Source organism: Ornithodoros turicata, chromosome 6 (genome assembly GCF_037126465.1).
Source record: "Ornithodoros turicata isolate Travis chromosome 6, ASM3712646v1, whole genome shotgun sequence".
Taxonomy (NCBI): domain Eukaryota; kingdom Metazoa; phylum Arthropoda; class Arachnida; order Ixodida; family Argasidae; genus Ornithodoros; species Ornithodoros turicata.
This window is the reverse complement of record NC_088206.1, coordinates 36936490-36950569: the sequence shown is the minus strand read 5'-3', so window position 1 is coordinate 36950569 and position 14080 is coordinate 36936490. Positions and strand designations below refer to the sequence as shown.

General features: G+C 49.0%; 2 protein-coding genes across 2 annotated transcripts; both read left to right on the top strand.

Moving 5' to 3' along the window:
* Nucleotides 1-743: 743 nt before the first annotated feature.
* On the top strand, nucleotides 744-4015 carry LOC135398495 (uncharacterized). Its single transcript, XM_064629895.1, has 6 exons — nucleotides 744-1643; nucleotides 1835-2217; nucleotides 2390-2596; nucleotides 2675-3149; nucleotides 3218-3390; nucleotides 3508-4015. Exons 1-6 carry the CDS (start codon nucleotides 1473-1475, stop codon nucleotides 4013-4015), a joined length of 1917 nt encoding a protein of 638 aa, XP_064485965.1. The 5' UTR covers nucleotides 744-1472.
* A 6456-nt stretch (nucleotides 4016-10471) lies between these two features.
* Nucleotides 10472-13747, top strand: LOC135398494 (uncharacterized). The gene is made up of 6 exons (XM_064629894.1): nucleotides 10472-11375; nucleotides 11567-11949; nucleotides 12122-12328; nucleotides 12407-12881; nucleotides 12950-13122; nucleotides 13240-13747. The coding sequence occupies exons 1-6, from the start codon at nucleotides 11205-11207 to the stop codon at nucleotides 13745-13747; spliced, it is 1917 nt and encodes a 638-aa protein (XP_064485964.1). The 5' UTR covers nucleotides 10472-11204.
* Nucleotides 13748-14080: the final 333 nt, after the last annotated feature.

The window sequence follows — 14080 nt, the reverse complement described above, 5'->3', positions numbered from 1 at the left end:
ATTCGGTTTCGTGCCCGAGGAATAGGCTGGGAGACACTATGATTTTTCTTTATGTACATGGCGGCACTCATGATTTCCTCTTTATGCGTGTGCTGTCTTGTATCGTTCGGCCGGTCCACGAGTGCGAATGTTGTTTTCCGATTGACGTGCTTCTTCTTGCGTGTGCAGACCCCCTTTATGCACGGTATTTTGCTCCGTGGTGCCTGCGGACCAGCTCCGGTGGCGCAGCGGTAACGCGTGCGCTTGGAGACTGGGAGGTCCGCGGTTCGAATCCGCAGGCCGGCTGTGCCGTCTGGAGTTTTTCCTGGGTTTCCCTCAGATGTGTAATAGGCGTATGCCGGCACAGTTCCCTTGAAGTCGGCCCATGGACGCAGCTATCCTCCCCCCGAACGGATTCCGCTCGGTCTTCCACTTCACCCTTTCCTCTCCTCCTCTCCACCACCTTTCCCTTCCCGAGAAACATGCCGCCTAATCAGGCAGGCAGACCTCTCGGGTTCCTCCCAACGACACTCCTCCTCCTCCTGGTGCCTGCGTGAAGCAAAATATACAGATAGCTTCTATAGCTATACATATTATTATTCGTAATCATGGTCTGATTCAAGAAAACGGCTACGTTATTGAAAAGCGAGTTGGCGATCGTGTTGACAGGGTAGACCTCGTCGTACGTCGTCCTATCGCCAGCCTTGGTTTCGGGCAGGGACCCATCGTCACGTACGATGTGGACTTTCGTCATCAGACTTGTACGTAACGCGTTACAAGTAATCCCGTTACAAGTAAAAAATTACTTTTTCGAGTAATTTTGTAAGTAACCGATTACTTTTCTGGTCAAGTAATTTGTAAAGTAATATCGTTACAATTTTCGGTAATTTTTTACTTGTAATCGATTACTTTTTCCGCGAAGGTTTAGTCAAAAAATCCAAACTGGAGAGGTGTTTGACTTTCCAATAAGTGACTCACGTAGTGGCATGCCACATATGTCGCCTCCTGGAGAATTCCCAAAATCCCTATGGAACGGCTCCGAAGTAGGCCATAAGAACTTGGTAGATAATAACCAGGCATCCTGGAAAGTGTGTTGAACATTTCTTTTTTCTTTTTGGGGTCATTACTTTGGGACGTTTCAGTGATGAAAGCACAAAGGAGGCTATGTGGTTCTGTGGTGCTGGTTGTGCGTACTCCTTACAAAGGAGCCTTGTGTCGTTCTGTGTGCCTCTAGTCCGGCGTCTTCTGGGAATACGAACAAAGTAGGTTGCTCAGACACTAGGAACACCGGGGGCAACTGCAAGACCTCTTGCTTATTGAGTCATTGGGTTGGGGGTTCCATCAATGACACACTCAGGGGATTAAGCCAGACAACAGTGCTGCTATTCGTCAGTTCTTGGAGGGTCAACCGCTTAAAGATGGACGTGCCCACGGAGTTGGAAGAGGAGACAGCGTGATTGTCACTTGCTGGCTGGTTACTCTTGAGTACAGTAATGGCAAGTTCTCCCAACTTATCGCCATGGCCGCAGCTGTCGGAGTTGTTCGCTGTAGTCGGAGAAAAGGGTGAAAATAATTTGCTTTTCAAATGCGTCTTATGTCAGCCGAAGGAGAAGATTTTGTCCTGTGCAAGGTCAACACATTCAAACCTAAAGAAGCACATCAAGGTAAGTCAATTTCCTGTTGATTTGTAGTGAAATTCAGAATTGGTGGAATTTGCTCTTAGTAATGCGAGATTTGATGTTCGGTGGGGACCATTCAGCGGTGTCATCGCGTTGTCCGTACAGGCTTTAGTAGCTCGCATTACGGAAATGTTGGAAGTGAATGCAAAGTGCGATTTTTTAAAATATATTTTCAGGCGCAACATGATCTGCACCTGGCCACGTTCGAGCGCTTGTCGAAGAAGAGATCAAGGGTGGCAGAGGAACCCGAAGACGTCGAGACGGCGATGGCGAAACAACCGAAGCTCAGCTTTGCCCAAGCCGCCGTTCCCCAGCAAACGGTCGACGACGCGATAGTTGCTTTTGTCGTGGACACCATGCAGCCTTACTCTGTGGTGGAGGCGCGAAGCTTTGTAAATTTAGTCAAGAGTTTAGCTCCCCATTCTACCGTAGTGACTCGAAGAATGCTCACCACGCGCATTTCAGACAGCTACGACACAATGCAAGACAGATTAGTGTCGACGCTGGAGAAGGTCTCCCATGTGGCGGTCACCGCTGACTGTTGGACGACATTTCGACGGTGAGATAAAAGTTTGTTTATTGCCTTACGATTGTCTGCCGACGTACTTTACATTATGCTTTACTTTGACATTTTTTCACACTCAAAAGAAAGAATACGGTTCCAGGAGAACGCGCACATCCCAAGATCTCGTCAGCTGTCATTTATTAATTTATTTGATTGATATTTTCAGAGCCTACCTGGCAGCGACAGTGTCTTGGCTGAACCCCGAAAGCCTTGCGAGGAAGTCAGCTGTTCTGGTCTGCCGGCGAATGCAAGGCAAGATATCGTATGATCGGATCGCGGATGTTCTTGGTGAGACGTTCGAACGCTTCGCACTGCACGGAAAGATTACCAAAGTTGTTACGGACAACGGCAGCAATTTTGTGAAAGCCTTCAGGTACTTCTGTTCTGTCACAAGTTTTGCTGGTGTTGACGGCGTGTGTTGCTACATTAGGATTTTTTTTTCCTGCTTCAGGGTACTCGGAGAGGCTGCCGAACCGAAAGCGGAGGACGACGACTTGGCAGCGGAGGCGGTGGACGTCACTGCACTGTTCGACGGAATGGCTGATGGCGACGTACACGGGCGTGTGCGCCTTCCACCTCACCAGCGGTGTTCGGCGCACACATTGAACTTAGTGGCCACTGTGGATGCGTCAAAGGCCGAACGGCATGAAATGTTTTCTAGGCCACTGGGTTCAGTACTTCGTACCTGCCGGGCTATATGGAACAAACAAGGCCAATCTGCTGTGGCGGCGGAAACAATTCAGCGATATTGCGGGCGCGCATTGGTAAGGCCCGTCAGCACGCGCTGGAATTCCTTCTTCGACGCCATGCGTTGCCTGCTGGAATTGGACAACGCAGGGAAGGATCTCGACGGCCTCTGCAGAACCCTTCAGGTTTCCCCCTTCCAGCGCCCGCGAGACCTGCACTTCATAAAGGAGTATTGTGCTGTATGTAGCAGATGATTTGCATTCATGTGTCACTGTGTCAGCATTGTAGCATCTGCATTTGTCGACAGGTCATGAAGCCCGTGGCGTGCGCCATCGACGTGCTCCAAAGAGAGGATATCTCTCTAGGGTATTTGCTGCCAACGATTACTGTGCTAAAGAAGCGCCTGGAGCACTTGGCTATGTCCGGGCTGAAGTTCTGCTCTCCTCTTGTTCATGCGCTCCTGGAGGGCATTCAAACCCGGTGAGTTTGTATGCATACCCGCTATATAGTCTTCATATACTCCTGTCAGCCATAGTTAATTTCGAAGTTTTTATCTCGTGCGATGAAAATTAATATGTTGTTTATTCCTGCTCGCAGCTTCGACCACATGTATGACGACCGGGAACTGCTGCTATCAACTGTCGTGATCCCACGGTTCAAAGATCGGTGGGTGGACGACGAGTCAAGGCGACGGGAGCTCGTGGAACTTCTGACTGAAGAGGTGAATCGCCCTTGCTACTACGCGTGTGACCACAAGCAGCACGATGCTTCAAGCACTCACGGCAGCACCACACGTCTGGCTGAGGAGGAAGAGGAGGACGACTATTTCACGTTCGCCTTGCCCCTGGAAAAGGAGGACCAGGGCGTTGTGGTCTCGCGATGCCTCGCTTCTTCTGCTAGTGGTTCTATGATCTCACTGTTGGCGGACCACCCAACCATCCGACAAGTTTACCTGAGGTACAACACGGCGGTTCCAACAAGTGCCGCCGTTGAACGAGTATTCAGCGTGGCGGCGGACATTTTGACAAGAAAGCGTGGGAGGCTGGCCGATGTCAACTTTGAGAAACAGCTTTTGCTGAAGCTGAATAGGACCATCAATTGTTAAGCAATTTGTCCTTTGTTGTATAAAGTGTTGTCGTAAAGTGCCTGACATGTGTATTGACTCCTTTAGTTATTGGTACTCTTCGCAATTTGAGCGTATTAGTATACAGTCACTCTCGCTCTTTTAAATCGCAAAAGTAACGAAGAAAGTAACGCGTTACTTTTTTGCCGTTACTTTATTACTTTTTTCGACAAGTAATTTGTAACGGTAAAAAATTACATATGCGAGGCAAGTAAAAGTAACGGTAATCGATTACATTTTTCGAGTAACGTGTACAAGTCTGGTCACTATATACGCGGAGTTCACATCCAGATAGTGATGCCCCAAATTCGAGAGTTGGAACTCTATGACGGAGGATATGTCAGCGACCGGGTAGAATACCTCGTATATACCATTGCCATTGCAATAGTATATGCCATTGCGTTCCCGGCACGGAAAATAATTGTGTTTCCGACTTATCCAACAGAGGAGTGTCGGGATGTACAACGTTAATCGTGTCCATCTCTCAACTAAATTGTGATCTATCGTGATCTATGCTGTCGAAGACGTCCGATTTTGTCCTCTTTCTTTGTCCGGCCAGTCCGAGATCTCGGAGAATTTCTTGGCCCGTATCTTTAGCCGATTTTTTTAGCGCTCTTCGGAAAGAGTCTCCCTCCGACAGATTTTTGGCCACGCGCTTAGCTGCGGCGACAGACGTCTTTTTTATGAAGGGCGATATGCGTTTAAAGAGTGGAATAGCGAAACGCCCGAGCTGAGAAAAGAAATTGCCTCCCCTTTGGTACAGGTGCGACCTGTATACCGTCGGAACGCCAAATCCGTAGATTGGTACCGCTTTAGTGTACATGGTTAAAGTGCAGCGTCAGCATCGATCTACCGCGATTTTATAGCGGTAGCTTGCGACCCGTGTCGTCTCGTATAGAGACGGTGATCAGTGAGGAAATTTCCCGCTGCACTAACTTGAAGTACTGAACTGGAAGAAAGCTGAAACTCAGTTTCTCTTTCATTCTATCGTTGTGAAGGCTGGCTGGCTGGATGACGGGGTGACATAACGAGAGAATGACTTTATTTTGTAGAAAGCACGACGCTTACACGGCAACGCGCCATGGTTAGACAGAGAACACACGAGGCCGCGCACATAGTTGCCAGACGCTCGTAAGAGAAAGGGTTAAGAGGAGCGTTTGCTCACATCCGACATCCTTCTACAGACCACGTCCCGTGGTGTACAAGGAGATAACTGCTGCTACTACTAAAATTCAAAGGAAAACATGACATGAAGTGCATAATGCATGAACAATAAAAGCACCAAAAGTCACAACTGATGGTAGAAGGCAATACAGATGCAGTAACGGATAGTTAAATGTCATCAGTGGGATCGAAGTCCTGTAATTGAGCCGGGAGCCGCCTGTTCCGCACTGGACGCGCAGGCACTTGTGGGTGTACGATGTCAGGCGAGATAGGTATCACGGAGCTTGGACCCGATGGGTTTGCAGGTGGAAGCTCAGGAGATCTCTGTGGGGGAATTTCTGCAGAAGTAGAAGCCGGCTGCAACGTAGCATCGATGTGTGGAGGCGTGAACCGTCTCATCTGACTACAGTGTACAAGCTTCGTCGGAGCAGGTACAGTGGACGGAGATAACTTGGCAACCACATACGTTGTCGGCGTCTTCTGCGACAAAACTTTGTAGGGGCCCCTAAACGTCGGTGCTAACTTCGTGGCACCTGAGAGGACAGGTTCCTGCCGCTGGATCCAAACTGTCTGCCCGACTGTGAACTTTAAAGTTCGATGGTGGTTGTCATATCGTTGCTTCCTTTCTTCTCGAGCTGTTTCTGAGTGCTCTAAAGCAAGAGTACGAGCCTCAATGAGATCCAAAAGACGATTCTCCAGAGATGTGTTATCTGGATGGACGGTCTGTTGGTGAGGGAGTCGTGGAGTATAGCCATGAAGTAGTTCAAATGAGAATTGTAGAGAGAGTAGTTCAAGTGAGAATGCAGCCTTGTCCACATTCTTTACCCACTGACTGTCGGGGCTACACAACTTGCGTAGTACTGTCACCAGAGTTCCATTACTTCGTTCCACCAAGCCATTACTGGACGCCCGATATGTGACGGAGTAGTGAAGTGTCTCACCGTGGTGGGACATCAAACGGCAAAATGCATGACTTTCGAAAGCACTGCCATGATCTGAGAGGCAATCGGTGGGGACTCCGAAGCGGTGAAACACGGTCCACAAGTGAGAAATGACTTCTTGAGCTCCTGTGGAGGCGACAGCTTTCGGTACTACGTAACGGGTTGCGAAGTCGATGACGTTCAAGAGATAACGGTGAGGACCATCTGGTGACATCGTGATGTGGTCCATCGCGATTGTACTAAAGGGAATCTCTGTGGTTGGCATTAACCCCATAAGGCTAGCAGACTTTGAAACTGGTCTGTTGTTTACTTGGCAGGTTGTGCAAGCAGCAACATAAGATGTGACATCTGTTCGCATATGTGGCCACCAGAATCGTTGGCGAACTTTTTCATATGTGCGTAAGGCGTCCATATGCCCTGCATAGTCATGGGTCAATTCCAGGATGGACTGGCGCATTTTGGCCGGTACCACAAAAACATACGCGTGCGGAGACAGTTGCCGATACACAACATCGTTGATGAGGACAAAAGACTGACAGTCATTCTCTGGAGAGGACAACTTTTTGTGAAGAGATGCACAAAAGCCGTCTCGCGCCTGCAATTCTGCAAGCTGAGCCGGGGAGAACGTGGCACATGTATATCGAGAAAGCATATCTGCCACGACATTGGAGCGTCCAGGCTTGTGTTGTACCGAAAAGTCAAATTCTACCAGATCCATTCGCATGCTGACGAATCTGCGTGATGGCTTCAGTGATGATGTCAGACATGCGACAGTCCAATTGTCGGTAACCAAGATGAACTGACGACCAACAAGGTAGTGTCGGAACTTTACAGTCACTGCCCAATGAACAGCAATGGCCTCCCATACATTGCTGTGAAGACGCTGCTCAGGCTCTGTCAGGGCGCGGCTTGCATATTCTACGGCATGCTCTTTGCCATTGTGTTGTTGGGACAGTACTGCTCCGAGAGCTTTTGCCGACGCGTCTGTAGTGACGAGTGTAGGAGCAGACTCATCAAAGTGTGCTAAGACTGGAGGCGAGACGAGTGCTTCTCGAAGAGTAGTAAATGCTGCTTCACAAGCGGGGGACCACTCGTAGACACCACTTTTCATCATGGCCTGCAAGGGCTGTGCTATCTGGGCGAAGTTTTTTATGAACTTCCGGTAGAAACTCTCGGTTTGCAGCCAAGAAAGCACTGCTTTAGTTGTGGCGGGTGTAGGCATCTTGGCTATAGCTTCAACCTTTGCCGGGTTGGGTAACTTGCCATCTTTAGACAGTATGAAGCCCAAGAACTTGAGTGACTCCACAGCAAAGGTGCATTTCTCCAATGACACCTTAAAGCCTGATTGTTGCAGAAGAGACAGGGTCTGGTCCAGGACGTGCAAAAATTCATCAAAATTGGTAGCAAACACCAAAACATCGTCGAGATATACGCGTACACCACATTTGGGGTGACCTGTTACAAGTTTGCTGAAAATGGTGTTCATGGCTCGCTCGAAGGTTGAGGGCGCATTCTTAAGGCCAAAAGACATACGGGTCCACTGGTAAGTACCTTTGTGCGTGACAAATGATGTTTTTATCTGATCTTCCGGGCGGAGAGCAATTTGCCAGTAGGCAAATTTGAGGTCTAGGGAAGCAAAGATGCATGCGCCAGAGATGTCATCAATCATATCATCAATTCTGGGAATAGGTTGCACGTCACTGACGGTCTGCTTGTTTAATGGCACGTAGTTCACGCACAGTCGCTTTTTCTGTTCGTGTGAGACGACAACAACCGGGAACGCCCAAGGGCCAGAGGCTGGTGCAATTATGCCCTTGTCAAGCAATACACGTGTTTGTTCCTCCAGAAACGCTCGATCAGCTGCCATATAGCGGTAAGGCTGCCTCTTGTATGGCTTAGCATCTGGTAGCAAAGTAATGGAATGTTGAACACCCGTGTACAGTCCCAGGTCTTGGTCATCATTGGCAAACAAATTGACATGCTGAAGGAGCACATCCTCCACTTGCTGGGCCTCAACTGAAGAAAGCTGTACGCCTACCCGTGGCTTGTCAGGCAGGCATGGCTGCTGCGGTGAATTCTGGTCAAAAAGTGTTGTGCTAACGTGCAGAGCTGACTGGGATGTTGTCTCCACTTCTGTAGGTACAGGCTGGTCTGGAAGGCTTTCAAAGACTGCCCATGCTGGGAACTCCTGATGAAGTAATGGCTTGGTCTGAAGTCCGCCTTGCTGGAATGCGGCTTGCGCTTGTGCAAGAGCTGAGTTGTACACAAACACTGCATGAGAGAACAGTGGAAGGAAGTGTTCAACACAAGTTATTGTGAATCCCGTGGGGCGATGGTAAAGTTCTGTGGCGAATGGTGGCTTCACATGGAGTTCCATATGGGCTGTGGCCAACCAATCCTCACCCAGGATGAGGGGCACAGCATTCCTTGGAAGGACTGCCAAGTGTACAGGGGCGCTGACAGCCTGTATCGATATCTGAAGCACAATCTGTCCCGATGGGTACACTTTTTCTCCACCGACGACGACTAACGGAGCTTGGGTCCATGGGGAAAGTTGAAGATGTGATACGAGAGACTCCGAGATGATAGAGAGCTTTGATCCACTATCGGGGAATGCCACTACTGAGCCAACGTCTTCAACTTGTGCTTGAATGACATTACACGAAATAAGAGATCCAGTGGTGGACTCTGAAGAGTGCAGACACGAGAAGGATGGCTGTACAGGTGGTCCGGCTGGCGGGGACGATGACACCAATTTTGGTTGTGTGGGGGGCAATGCGCGGGGAGGTGACCTTTTCCTTTGCATTTGTAACAGACAGCGTCTATATGGTCTTGGCCAGGACGATATGCAGGTGTACCATACTTATTTGTGATAGCCTGGTAGCGTTCTTCTCTCTCAGCAGCTGTTCGAGGGGTGGCCCGGTTACGCGAAGCCAGGCTTTGAGGTTGGGATGCTAGTGGTGGAGGCTGGTGAGGATCTCGTGGAATTGGCGTTGGCAATGGCAGCACAGGGTCTTTGGTATGCATACTCTGCATATGAACGAAAGTTTTGTCCAGGTCTGTGCAAATGCTCAAAAATTCTTCTACTGTCGAAGGCCGCTGGGCTGCGATGGCCGTTGCTACGTTCTGACTTTTTAAGCCTTGTAGAAGGTACTCGATTTGTTGTACGTCTGAGAGCTGAAGCGGGCAGCGTTTGATAAAGCGAAGCTTTGCGAACGCATAGTTGCAAAGTGTCTGGTCCTTCAATTGTACGACAGTCACCACCTTGGTTTGCCATTGAATAAGCGAAAGGTCCACATCGAACTGTCGTAGAAAGGCTTGTTTCCAAGCAGACCATGTTGAATGCGCATCGCCGGTTGCAAAATGCCAGTTTTTAGGAGTGCCGCGAAGCTTCCCAATGGCGATAAGACGTAAGGTAGCGTCGCTCCATGATGCCAAGCTACGAATGCGTTCCAAGTCTTCGATCCATGCGCGGGCCAGGATCCCTTTAGTCTCATCGAAAACGGGAACTGCGGCCGATAGATCAGGCAGAGTAGTCACTTGCACCGTAACTGACAACCCAGGTAAAGCAGAAGTTGGGGCTGATGAGTCGGGTAGAGTCTGTTGTGCGTCTTGCATGCTCTGTGACGCAGCACTTGTTTGCGCGATGTTAGTTAGAAGGCGATTGATGAGGTCTTCTTTCGACCCGGATGTGTCTAATTGACGCCGGACAAGTTCTTCGCGGAGGAAGTCCGCAGTAAAGCCCGTTAGCTCACCGGGCGATGCTTCCGACAGTTGATAAGCGGCATATTGGCGAGAAGAGAAAGTAGGCTTAGCTGTGACGATGGCTTAGTCAGTTGCTCAAGGCTGAAGGCTGAGGTGAAGGGCTTACGGGTTCTTGAACAGGCTCTGAGTCGACTGCGCCATATGTGAAGGCTAGCTGGCTGGATGACGGGGTGACATAACGAGAGAATGACTTTATTTTGTAGAAAGCACAACGCTTACACGGCAACGCGCCATGGTTAGACAGGGAACACACGAGGCCGCGCACATAGTTGCTAGACGCTTGTAAGAGAAAGGGTTAAGAGGAGCGTTTGCTCACATCGTAAACGAATGGAAATAATTTCAGTATCGGATGACGCCCGTTTCCCACTACGGAGGGCTTGACGAGATCCGTGTATGTCATAACACAGTTAATGGGAAGATCTATGGTCACTTCATCAACACCCGTATCATTTTCGGTAAATACGGTTTTCGCGCCGAAACCCAGTAGGTACGCAAAGTAATCGGATAATGTAAGCAACACATTTTGTCGCAAGCTCAGCAAACACCTCTTCCTCCATGCATCCAGACTTGTACGTAACGCGTTACAAGTAATCCCGTTACAAGTAAAAAATTACTTTTTCGAGTAATTTTGTAAGTAACCGATTACTTTTCTGGTCAAGTAATTTGTAAAGTAATATCGTTACAATTTTCGGTAATTTTTTACTTGTAATCGATTACTTTTTCCGCGAAGGTTTAGTCAAAAAATCCAAACTGGAGAGGTGTTTGACTTTCCAATAAGTGACTCACGTAGTGGCATGCCACATATGTCGCCTCCTGGAGAATTCCCAAAATCCCTATGGAACGGCTCCGAAGTAGGCCATAAGAACTTGGTAGATAATAACCAGGCATCCTGGAAAGTGTGTTGAACATTTCTTTTTTCTTTTTGGGGTCATTACTTTGGGACGTTTCAGTGATGAAAGCACAAAGGAGGCTATGTGGTTCTGTGGTGCTGGTTGTGCGTACTCCTTACAAAGGAGCCTTGTGTCGTTCTGTGTGCCTCTAGTCCGGCGTCTTCTGGGAATACGAACAAAGTAGGTTGCTCAGACACTAGGAACACCGGGGGCAACTGCAAGACCTCTTGCTTATTGAGTCATTGGGTTGGGGGTTCCATCAATGACACACTCAGGGGATTAAGCCAGACAACAGTGCTGCTATTCGTCAGTTCTTGGAGGGTCAACCGCTTAAAGATGGACGTGCCCACGGAGTTGGAAGAGGAGACAGCGTGATTGTCACTTGCTGGCTGGTTACTCTTGAGTACAGTAATGGCAAGTTCTCCCAACTTATCGCCATGGCCGCAGCTGTCGGAGTTGTTCGCTGTAGTCGGAGAAAAGGGTGAAAATAATTTGCTTTTCAAATGCGTCTTATGTCAGCCGAAGGAGAAGATTTTGTCCTGTGCAAGGTCAACACATTCAAACCTAAAGAAGCACATCAAGGTAAGTCAATTTCCTGTTGATTTGTAGTGAAATTCAGAATTGGTGGAATTTGCTCTTAGTAATGCGAGATTTGATGTTCGGTGGGGACCATTCAGCGGTGTCATCGCGTTGTCCGTACAGGCTTTAGTAGCTCGCATTACGGAAATGTTGGAAGTGAATGCAAAGTGCGATTTTTTAAAATATATTTTCAGGCGCAACATGATCTGCACCTGGCCACGTTCGAGCGCTTGTCGAAGAAGAGATCAAGGGTGGCAGAGGAACCCGAAGACGTCGAGACGGCGATGGCGAAACAACCGAAGCTCAGCTTTGCCCAAGCCGCCGTTCCCCAGCAAACGGTCGACGACGCGATAGTTGCTTTTGTCGTGGACACCATGCAGCCTTACTCTGTGGTGGAGGCGCGAAGCTTTGTAAATTTAGTCAAGAGTTTAGCTCCCCATTCTACCGTAGTGACTCGAAGAATGCTCACCACGCGCATTTCAGACAGCTACGACACAATGCAAGACAGATTAGTGTCGACGCTGGAGAAGGTCTCCCATGTGGCGGTCACCGCTGACTGTTGGACGACATTTCGACGGTGAGATAAAAGTTTGTTTATTGCCTTACGATTGTCTGCCGACGTACTTTACATTATGCTTTACTTTGACATTTTTTCACACTCAAAAGAAAGAATACGGTTCCAGGAGAACGCGCACATCCCAAGATCTCGTCAGCTGTCATTTATTAATTTATTTGATTGATATTTTCAGAGCCTACCTGGCAGCGACAGTGTCTTGGCTGAACCCCGAAAGCCTTGCGAGGAAGTCAGCTGTTCTGGTCTGCCGGCGAATGCAAGGCAAGATATCGTATGATCGGATCGCGGATGTTCTTGGTGAGACGTTCGAACGCTTCGCACTGCACGGAAAGATTACCAAAGTTGTTACGGACAACGGCAGCAATTTTGTGAAAGCCTTCAGGTACTTCTGTTCTGTCACAAGTTTTGCTGGTGTTGACGGCGTGTGTTGCTACATTAGGATTTTTTTTTCCTGCTTCAGGGTACTCGGAGAGGCTGCCGAACCGAAAGCGGAGGACGACGACTTGGCAGCGGAGGCGGTGGACGTCACTGCACTGTTCGACGGAATGGCTGATGGCGACGTACACGGGCGTGTGCGCCTTCCACCTCACCAGCGGTGTTCGGCGCACACATTGAACTTAGTGGCCACTGTGGATGCGTCAAAGGCCGAACGGCATGAAATGTTTTCTAGGCCACTGGGTTCAGTACTTCGTACCTGCCGGGCTATATGGAACAAACAAGGCCAATCTGCTGTGGCGGCGGAAACAATTCAGCGATATTGCGGGCGCGCATTGGTAAGGCCCGTCAGCACGCGCTGGAATTCCTTCTTCGACGCCATGCGTTGCCTGCTGGAATTGGACAACGCAGGGAAGGATCTCGACGGCCTCTGCAGAACCCTTCAGGTTTCCCCCTTCCAGCGCCCGCGAGACCTGCACTTCATAAAGGAGTATTGTGCTGTATGTAGCAGATGATTTGCATTCATGTGTCACTGTGTCAGCATTGTAGCATCTGCATTTGTCGACAGGTCATGAAGCCCGTGGCGTGCGCCATCGACGTGCTCCAAAGAGAGGATATCTCTCTAGGGTATTTGCTGCCAACGATTACTGTGCTAAAGAAGCGCCTGGAGCACTTGGCTATGTCCGGGCTGAAGTTCTGCTCTCCTCTTGTTCATGCGCTCCTGGAGGGCATTCAAACCCGGTGAGTTTGTATGCATACCCGCTATATAGTCTTCATATACTCCTGTCAGCCATAGTTAATTTCGAAGTTTTTATCTCGTGCGATGAAAATTAATATGTTGTTTATTCCTGCTCGCAGCTTCGACCACATGTATGACGACCGGGAACTGCTGCTATCAACTGTCGTGATCCCACGGTTCAAAGATCGGTGGGTGGACGACGAGTCAAGGCGACGGGAGCTCGTGGAACTTCTGACTGAAGAGGTGAATCGCCCTTGCTACTACGCGTGTGACCACAAGCAGCACGATGCTTCAAGCACTCACGGCAGCACCACACGTCTGGCTGAGGAGGAAGAGGAGGACGACTATTTCACGTTCGCCTTGCCCCTGGAAAAGGAGGACCAGGGCGTTGTGGTCTCGCGATGCCTCGCTTCTTCTGCTAGTGGTTCTATGATCTCACTGTTGGCGGACCACCCAACCATCCGACAAGTTTACCTGAGGTACAACACGGCGGTTCCAACAAGTGCCGCCGTTGAACGAGTATTCAGCGTGGCGGCGGACATTTTGACAAGAAAGCGTGGGAGGCTGGCCGATGTCAACTTTGAGAAACAGCTTTTGCTGAAGCTGAATAGGACCATCAATTGTTAAGCAATTTGTCCTTTGTTGTATAAAGTGTTGTCGTAAAGTGCCTGACATGTGTATTGACTCCTTTAGTTATTGGTACTCTTCGCAATTTGAGCGTATTAGTATACAGTCACTCTCGCTCTTTTAAATCGCAAAAGTAACGAAGAAAGTAACGCGTTACTTTTTTGCCGTTACTTTATTACTTTTTTCGACAAGTAATTTGTAACGGTAAAAAATTACATATGCGAGGCAAGTAAAAGTAACGGTAATCGATTACATTTTTCGAGTAACGTGTACAAGTCTGCATGCATCGTACGCGAGGGAAGCCTCGGGTCGCAGACGCTCATTGACGGCGCT